Source organism: Stegodyphus dumicola, chromosome X2 (assembly GCF_044657685.1).
Source record: "Stegodyphus dumicola isolate Sdum_Otavi_A_Nest chromosome X2, ASM4465768v1".
Lineage (NCBI taxonomy): Eukaryota > Metazoa > Arthropoda > Arachnida > Araneae > Eresidae > Stegodyphus > Stegodyphus dumicola.
In genome coordinates, this window is record NC_140781.1 from 25,758,112 (window position 1) to 25,767,956 (window position 9,845).

Consider the following 9,845-nt stretch of genomic DNA (forward strand, 5'->3'; position numbering starts at 1 on the left):
CTGATTGACATTACTTGGGCAGTCTGAGGTCCTATTCAAAGTTCATTCATGCTTTCAAGTTCAAAGTTTTCATTTAACATTATTTTTCTAGTATTAGATTCTGCTAAAATCTTCCTTCAGCTCGGTTTTTGATAAGAGAGAATAGGTAATCTTATGAATGCCTTCATAAGTTTCTTCTCATGATATCCTCAAAGGCATCCCTTTTCTCAAGCAAATAGGCATTGTGTGCTTTGCTGTATGCACATTAATGAGCAACTCGAGGAATTCTAGTTAACATGGAAAACGAAAGTAGAGTGAGAAAGAATGGAAGTCTTTCTCAAAAGGGAACTTGTGCCTTTCTTCCCATAAAATGTTGGCAAGTTCAGTTAATGATGATGGCAGTGGATAGCACTCACACAGGTATTTTTTCAAAATTACCCACAAAGACTCAATAATATTGATATCTAGTAACTGTGGTATCCGTGGTAGATATGAAAGTTCAGCCTCATGCTCATAAAACTAGTCCTGGACATTGTGAGCTGAGTGAACAGGAATTCTGTCATCTTGGAATACAGCATTGCCATTGGGGAACAAAATTTGTAGCATAGGATGGATGTAATCACCCAAAATGGTCACATAATCCTTGGCAGTAATGTGACCTTGCACAGTAATGATGGGTCCTATGGAATACCACACTATGTCTGCCCAAACTATGACTGCACCACCACCATGTTTCACTCTGGGCAGCAAACAATCTCTATTGTTGGGACAACGTTCACCAGATCTAAACTCACCCGTAAGTCAGAACTAGTGTGAAGCAAGACTCATTTGTCCAAATGACAGTCTTCCATTGCTCTACAGTCCAGATTTTATGACTTTGGTGCCACTTTCTCCTCTTACAGGCATTTTGACCACAGATGAGTTGCTTTTTAATTGCAGTTTGCCCCCAAATACTCTGCTTTTGGATCAGCACTCTGCATATTGTTTTGGTGCTGGCAGGCTTTGCAAGTGCAACATTCAGTTCAGCAGTCACTTTTGCCACTGCAGTTCTCTTATTTTTCGTCACAATTCTCTTCAGTGATCATCTGTCATCACTCAACACATATTTTGATCCGTGCTGTGATTTAGCAGATGTGTTTTTTTTTTTCAGTTTTCAGGTATAAGTTAAAAATCTTAGATACTGTACCTCTTGAAACACCAAACACTTAGCTACCTTGGTTACAGAAGCACCCACCATACGAGCCCCAACAATTTGCCCTCATCGAATTCACAACATGGCTCAATAATGAATCAGAACACTGTCTCAATAATGAATGATGCAACATATTTAAGATGTACAGGTGGTGTTAGTGAGCTAACACATCAGTGCCAACAATGGCTTTTGCAAGAATAAACATTTCAGTTCAAACATGAATTTTACGAGATATTTCCATATTTTTGTCCAACCCCTATAGATGCCGTAATGATTTTGAAAGACTACATTTTGTCTTCTATCTCATCCAACTTTTCCCAAGTCAGAACACTATTCCTACCACTTCTTTATCCATCACTCTGTGTGTAACATGAAACTTTTCAATTAAAACACATACTGTGTCACAGTATGAAGCAACAGTATCTGGAAACTGTTCATTGAATACCTATTTTGCATATTGTTTAGCCGTGTCGTCTGCATGAAACACATTCCACCAAAAATGCTTATTGCTGCATTAACATTGTGACATAACTTGTATTGCTCGGCATTCAAAAGAACAATGATCTAACTAACTACAGTTGGCTGGAAGGTGACATGCATCACCTTTACTTTTACATCTGTGCGATAGATGTGTCTATTCAATTGAAGGTCAAAATCTAGCTTCATATGTGTCCATGGCAGACATTCATGTACTACAATGCAAACAGGTGTATGTTTAAATACTTTTCTCACAATAACAAGTACTTGCATTCACTTTGGAAAACTTTTTTTTTAATGCGCCACACAAGTTTGTGCATTCAGAAAAGACAGTGACTGCTATTTCTAAATGAATTAAAATATTTTTTGCCAAACATTATATTTTCTTTAAATATTGAGTTGGTAAGCTGTGAGATTTTATTTTTTATTTGTAGGTGCTAGTGACACGACGCACTGTTGTTGAACCATTAAAAAAGTGAGTTACTATTTGTCTTTTTTTTTTTTTTTTTAATTGTATGTATGTGTGTATTTATATTAAATTTATTTTGTGTGAAATCCTTTAAGCAAAATAACTTAATAGTAGTACTTGTCAAAACGGTTAATATGTTTACATTTGTATTTTTTGTATTTTAGAAATAGCTGTTGAATGTTTTACTCTTTAAAATAAAGTATTTTTTGGTTTTAATACTGCATTGATGATAAATTTTGTAATGCTGAAATATCCAATAACTGTTTATTGCAGAATATCTTAAACTGTGGGTTGCGATTCCTTTGGGGGTCGCATGACCTGCAGCAGGGATTCGCCAAAAATTTTAGCAGTTTTGGTATTACTTTAACTTATTGTAATAATTTTACACTTACCAAATATTTTTACACAGCGTATCTGTAAGACAATACAGACACAGAAAAAACATGAAAACGTTTCGATGCATTCTTTTTATAATATAAACATTCATTTTCCTTGCTTTGCACGTGACGTGGTCATTTCGTCTGTTACTTATTTAAAATTTTCACATTGTTCTATGTCTTAAAATTAGAAGACCTAAAACTTCAATAGTGTATAACAGTACAAGTGAAAAAATTAACAGTTTCACTCATGCGCATGTCGTATTTGCACAATACTTATGGAATCTCACAAAATTTTTGTAAATATATAGGGTCCTGGAGGGTCACGAAAAATTCTCAGCGATAAAAAGGGGTCGCGACTGAAAAAAGTTAAAGAAATCCTGGTTTATTGCAGCTTGCTTTAAAACTGTCACAAGATTTATGGATGCTGTTAAATGGAAAATTGTTTCATAATTTTTTTTTGCTAAATAATTTTTGAGGTGACAATTAAAAAGTAGAAATAGGGTGTATAACTAACAGGCAGTGGGTGAAGGAGGATATAAATATTATCAGTTTTTTTTAAATGCTTTATTTGGATAGCATTTAAAAAGGGATGACAAGTTTCAGTGTTATTACTTGCTTGTGTGCATTTTTTCAAATTCAGTTTCTGATGGATTTTTTACAGATTTCAAGGTGTATTTGCAGATACAAGAGGTGCCTTAAAAAAGCGGGAGCAAGCTATGCAGGTAAAAAAAACATATTCTGCATCTTCATTTGCATACTGCATTCCAAATTTGCCATTCATTCAGTCTCCTTTTCGTTTTCTTTCTCAGTATGTTCAAATATTTAATAACCATATTTCCATTATGAAGCAGTGTCCCCATATTCGCAAGTAACATTTCAAAAGATTACCTTGGCTACATGAAACTAAATAATAGTGAATGGTATTGTTGCATGTGTATAGGTTCATAATGGATTGAATGCATGCAGATCCAATGATAGCTTGATAAAATTTATTTTACCAAAAGGAACACAGTAAATTCCTACAAAAATACTCGTACAGCTCTTCTCAGTATCAAAGAGCACAATATGTAGTGAACCTTCAAACTACTAATATTAAACATAAGCCAGTGTAAAGCACATCCAAAGAGTGAAGCTCACACAGAGATATCTCAGTACTCTGTAGTCAATTCTGAACTGAGAACTGATGCTGTCTCCAGCCTCATATAGTTTTACCTTGGCCATTGAGAAATGTCCAATGCCTTCCATTTCTCAAAATTACTGGAATATATGGTTAAAGTTACACAAGAGGGCCTGATATGGTTAAAGTTACATACAGGATAGTGTGGTTACAGTTGCAAATAGTTATCGATTACAGTTCTACAGAGACCGAACCAAAAAGCCACCAAATGATCGCAGATTTGGGGACTTTTAATAATTTTTCGCGAAGTTTGGCAAAAAAATTAGTCATCAAAACTATATCAGTGTATCAAGACCGCCATTTACCTCAATGTTCCTGACTTGCTCCTGTAATCTTAATTCTCCAGCAGAGCTTCATCTCTTTTAAGCATTTTATGTTACATAATACTTTTTGTATAACAATTTCACACATAATTTCACCAAAATTATTTATATATACATAAAATTTGTAACAGTATATTAAGTGTGGCATTCACATGACGTACATAAGTGCAGTCTATGTCAAACTAGTGAATAATAGCATTCTATGCTAAAAATTATGCTAAATTTTCTGCCAAAATAAAACTCATTCTATGCCAAATAAGACAATAAACTTTAAATAAAGTAGGAGTAAAATACACTATAGGTATAACGTTAACATTGCATGCTTTACCAGTAAATAATCTAATGCAAAATATGCTAAACTTTGTTCTGTCTCTTTTGCTCTCACATGTATATGGAAGTAAGGGAATCTGATATTTTATAGTCTATTCTTAAAAAAAAAAAAAAAAAACCAGCAACAAAGAATTTCAGTGCCTGTACTGTACAGTATTGTCTGCTGTTTCAAAAAATGGCATAAGTCATTCTTTTCTTAGCATCTGACATACAGGAACAAGGACTTGACTCAAATACCGTCTGACAAGAAAAAGTCATGATCCCTGGAAACATGCTTACACATTTTCAATAAGGGTTTGATTTAAGAAAAGCATGCATTAAAGGATAAGCTATAATCTGAAAATATATATCAGCTTTGGCAAAGACAGTTTTCATCTTTGTTATTTGGGTACTTTATTCCAAAGTATGCATTTGGGTGCTCATGATTGGGATTACTGTTAGGAATCAGTATTGAGAGGATTAGAGATACTGTATTTATTATAGCACATTCTCAGTTATGGCATGTATTTTAAAATCAATTTTTTTTATTTATTGTAAATAAATCACAGATACTGAATTACCTGATATGGGGCATAAGTAAAAGTTCAGAAAAATTGATGGTAAAAATCTTAAAACTAATAAAATTACACTTGGTTCTATTCAGATTGCCAGTTAATGTAAGAAATAGCTTTAAAAGATATTCTCTGCATGTAATTATGTTGCATTCTTTCAAATATATAGTTAATGCATATTTTTCAGGACTGTGTCAAAGCTAATCAAAAAGTTCAAAAGCTCGAGGAAAAAGAAAAGACTGGTGCCAATATAGTTAAACTTGAAGCAGTAAGTAATAAAATTTGATAATCTGTTATAAATCTAATTTAGATTTAAGTTTTATGACAGTATTTTTCCCACATGTAATTTGGAAGTTATATGTAATCATGAAAGTGATAAATTATGTAGTTATGTTGGAATACTATTTAACTAATTGAAAATGTTTAAGTTGAACTTAATTTTTTTTTTATTTACATTTTTCATGCAATGTCATTTCATCGTAAAAATAAAATTTGAAATTTGATAGGCTCGACAGAATTTAGCAAATTTGGAGGAGGACTTTCGAGGCCAGGATAGGGTTTTGAAGTCAGAATTGCCTCTGTTATATGAAGGTCGGATAGAATATTTTCAGCCGTGCTTAGAAGCCCTCATAAAAGCTCAGGTAATTAGCTGTTAAAATGAATTGATTTGTTTGTTTTAATTTCTTGAGAACTAGTATTTGTCTTCATCCCCTACAAGACATAGTTTGCTAATAGTTTTAATGCATTAACCTTCTTTGTTTATATAATCTTGTAATATTGTATAAAAGGATTTTCTGTGATCATGAAGTTATATGTAATAAACTCATTAATTTATGCAAAAACTAAAAAATTAAAATAAACAGAAATGGTTTCCTGGAATACTTTTAATAATTTAAATTACTTTTAATTTGAATAGTTTTGCTTGTTACTTGTATCTGAATTGGCAAAAGCCCATTGTAAATCTATTAAAATATTATCTGAGCAGTTCAGTATGCTTGCAAAAGCTGCAGCTTGAAGCAGAGTTGTTCATTCAATGAAGAAGTTTTGAAAAACTATGTGATTTGTCCTAGAATAGATTAATGCAAGTAAAACTATTTAATGTTATAAAATATTATCATTTCATAAATTATGTCAGTGTATGCAAAATAGTTTAAAACTGATTCCTCTAAGCATTATGGATGGAAAATTCCATAGAAGGGTGGCTTTCTTATATGAAAATTTCTGCCAGCTTTTAATGTATCTGATTTCGGGTAGAATGTATGTTGAAAGAAAAGGAATCAAGTTACAAAGTGAGAGAGTCTTTTTTAAATTATAACCAAGAAAATACCATTTATTCATGAAATTTTGAAGAAATTTGAAATTTCAGGGCAAAACCAGGAATGCTCGGATGATTAAATTTGGTTTTATTACACTAAAACTTGAACATTAATTCACACACAGGGTGTAAGAATATTCGAAAAGACAAAGTAATACAGCTTTGTTGTTGACAGGAAATAAAATTTTAAAGTACAATTATTCTGAAGGAGTGTTTTGTTTGAAAGAATACAGAAACTGTATATTGGTATGCAAAATTACATCTGCAAAACCACTAAATTCTCAAAAATTATGGAGCAGATTTGAATAAACTTACGTAGGGGGATTTGTAGCATCATGGCATGTAAATACACTAAAAAAGCAAATGAGTGCACATAACTCATCTTATTAACCCATAATTTAGTTATATTATGAAACAAGCAAAATTGAAATACATGATGACAGAATTTTAGAAAAGTGTAATTATCTGAGAAACAATGCACATTTTCAATATTAACATGATCAAAAGGAAATAAAACAAAGAAATATGATCTTCAACTTTCATGCATATTACTAAAATGTGATTTAGTGTTTTTGATAGAACACTCACTTGTTTTAAGTGATTAAGTTCTGCTTCTTCCGCATATGATCTTTAGAGATTGAGATCTGTAACAGGATATTTTTGCCTTACAGCAACTCATCCTGTGGTTTTTCTGGTTCTGGCTGAGTGCTCAAGACTGCTAAATACTGGTATGATCTGGTTTCAAACCAAGGCAAATGGGCTGATTGCATGGTTGGTTTTTGTGGTTTTCTTCATGTGCAATGTGTTATTCTAAACATTACTTTGATAAATAAAAAACTGTTTCAATAAACATGGTTTTAACTTGAAAAAGACTGAAATCAAATAGTCAACTGTTGAAATTTCCTGAACTTTGTGCAAGCTTGCTGATCTGCTATTAATGCCATGCCATTGTGTGTATTTCATTTGTCTTTTACGTATTCGATGAAAAAATAAATGAATTGGTTTCTTAATGAAATGTAATTATATATGTTAAAAGGTAATTATGCACACAAGTGTATCTTACACAGTGGATTCATTTACATGTTGATCATTATATATTGTCTACTTATTTTTAAAACCCATGCTACTTTTATATTGTTAATTCTCTGAATGTTTTAGGTGGAACATAGTGGAAACTCTGCTAATTTGTTCAAAGATACAATTCCTAGTTTGAACAGTTTTACTTTTTCTGACATGGAACTGATGGAATTACAAAATCAAAGACTTTCTGAGATCCATTCTTTGTCAATTGTTGGTGATATGTAAATGAAATTACAGTGTTCTTAAACTTTATGAAATAAAAGTTTTTGTTTTGCAGTTTTGGGGAAATCCTTAAATGTAATGCTGTTTATTATAACTCATTCTTTTTTGTCATGATTATCGTAATTTAAATTGTTTAAACAGATAATGCAATACATCTGTTACGAAATTATCTTAATCTTTTGTTATATGGTTAATTTTTCCAAGTCCATATTTAAAAGATTTGTTAAGGGTTATTCTCATTATGGAGATCTTACAAATGAAAAAAAATTGCTCAATTTTAGGATGAATTAGATGAAAAGAATTGGGAGTGAGAAGTATTCAATGAAGTTTAAGATTTGGGTCCATAGGAAACTTCAGATATCTGTTTGTGATTCTAAAGTTGATGAAAAAACAAACTTGGGGTTTATTATGAAAGGTTGCAAAAACTAAACATGCCGATGTGTTTGCAGAACATAAATGAAAAAGACAACCAAAAGAAATTGACATCACTGAATACTTCTGTTGTACCTCCTTCAAAGAATGAAGAAATTGGAAGAGATGACAGGCTATGGACATATGTACCTATGAAGAGAAAATCAGCTTCAAAATGTGTTATCAGAATCTGGAGGAATAATACTTATGCAAAGAGAAATGTGGAAAATGAAAGCGTTATAAGTCCCTTACAATTATTTATAGATAATGAAGTTAGAAGAAAAAGAAAAGAATGCATGAAACATATCTTCTTGGCATCTTTCAAATGCCAACTGATCATTATTATTAGATGAGCTCAGTGTCTGTTTTGCTCTTTGGTTTACTGAAGTACCTTACTCTGCAAAAGGAATCTTTAAGGAACAATATGCGGGGACTTCCATTTTTTTTTATCATGATAAAATGCTAAGGAATAGATTCAAAGAAATAATAAGCTATTTGAGATTTGATAAAATGTCTATGAAATCTTAAGAGATTACATGGGGTCAATTTTGCTTATGTATCCTTTGTTTGAGACAGATGAATTGAAAACTCAATTTATTGTTACAAACCAAAGGGAAATATAATGGTTGATGAACAGTAATTTCCATCCAAAATCAGATGCAAACCTTTTTTTACAGTACTTACTCAGTAGCCTGATAAATATCTGTTTGAATCATTTTTTAGTAAAAGCATTAAACACTGCAATCATTCCATGTAGTGTATGCATAGAAGCTACAAGAAGCTCAATTTCTGTGAGAGTTTTTTTTTTTAACTGCTTTCAAAAGAACTTCAACAAATATATACAAAAATCTGGTGTTAAAAATAATTTATGTCCGTTTTTAGTGAAAATTGATGAAATAATGTCATCTAGAAGGCAAAAAGAATAACTTTTACATTGTGAATCATTTCAGGGGAAAAAGTATTCGTATTTGTAATTGTGGAAAGTTTTTCATTCTGGGGGAAAAACTTGCCCCAAGAGGGAAGAAACATTTATGCCCAACTTCCTACATCAGACTTATTCAGGTTCGTTCTTGTTTCTTGTGAGGACAACCTTTTGGTTTCATACATCAGTTCTTGCGAAGTATGGAAAGTGAAAATTTCACTGCAGGCTCTGATTCAGTGGCTGAGTCTTCTGGCAAGAAGAGGAAGAAACGAGAATCTGCAATGTTATGAAAGTTTTGAGTGTGACTATACTGAAGTTGGAACTTAATTGTTTGTGTGAATTTTTTTTCCTTTGATTTTTGATAGTGAAAAACAACAAATTTTCAGAACTTCTATTGAACTTCGGAATTATAATGCCCAAACACTTGTTCTCTCTGATCTTATAATGAACTCATAGTCTTGTCATGTGCCAGCATTCTTGAGTTATGAGGGATCTGCATGCAATGCATCTTGCTCTTATCCAGCATGTTGTTTCTAAGACAGAGAGTGTAATTATGTGCAAGCTTCTATAAACGCCTTTTCTTCATTCCACAGCATTACAAGAAAGTGGGTTAAAAAAAGGGAAACTTTGGTTGTTGGTAAAACACAGGCAGATTGCAGAGGAAAAACTAACAAACCAAAAACATGCTAGTCTTGAGAAAATTATTTCAAAATAATCAAATTTTTCAGCTGTCTCAAGGGAAGAAAGTCTCATTATTCCTTAGGGCCCACTAGCATGCGATCGACCAGGAAACGTGATTCATCGGACCATGCAACTCTCTTCCATTCTTCGAATGTGTAATTCTGATGTTTCTTGGCCCACTGCAGACATAGCTGACAATGTTGTGCCATCAGTGCAGGGACATGTTTTGGCCTTCGGCTGCATAGGCCCGTACACAGTAATGCACGCTGCACTGTGTGTTGAGAAACACTGTTTGGGTCACCACTGTTGCCGCTCTTTTGTCATGGCGAACAATGC

The 9,845-nt window shown here is 32.6% G+C and overlaps 1 protein-coding gene across 2 annotated transcripts in view; it reads left to right on the forward strand.

Moving 5' to 3' along the window:
- The window catches only part of LOC146992709 (bridging integrator 3-like), a 28,410-nt gene extending 20,861 nt beyond the window's left edge, over positions 1-7,549 (forward strand). For both annotated transcript variants that reach the window (XM_085808747.1, XM_085808748.1), the window contains 5 exons: positions 2,083-2,123; positions 3,159-3,219; positions 5,066-5,146; positions 5,385-5,519; positions 7,352-7,549. In XM_085808747.1, coding sequence (XP_085664873.1) covers positions 2,083-2,123; positions 3,159-3,219; positions 5,066-5,146; positions 5,385-5,519; positions 7,352-7,498 — 465 coding nt within the window. In that variant the 3' untranslated portion in view covers positions 7,499-7,549. The remainder of the gene's footprint in view (positions 1-2,082; positions 2,124-3,158; positions 3,220-5,065; positions 5,147-5,384; positions 5,520-7,351) is intronic.
- The last annotated feature ends 2,296 nt before the right edge of the window (positions 7,550-9,845 follow it).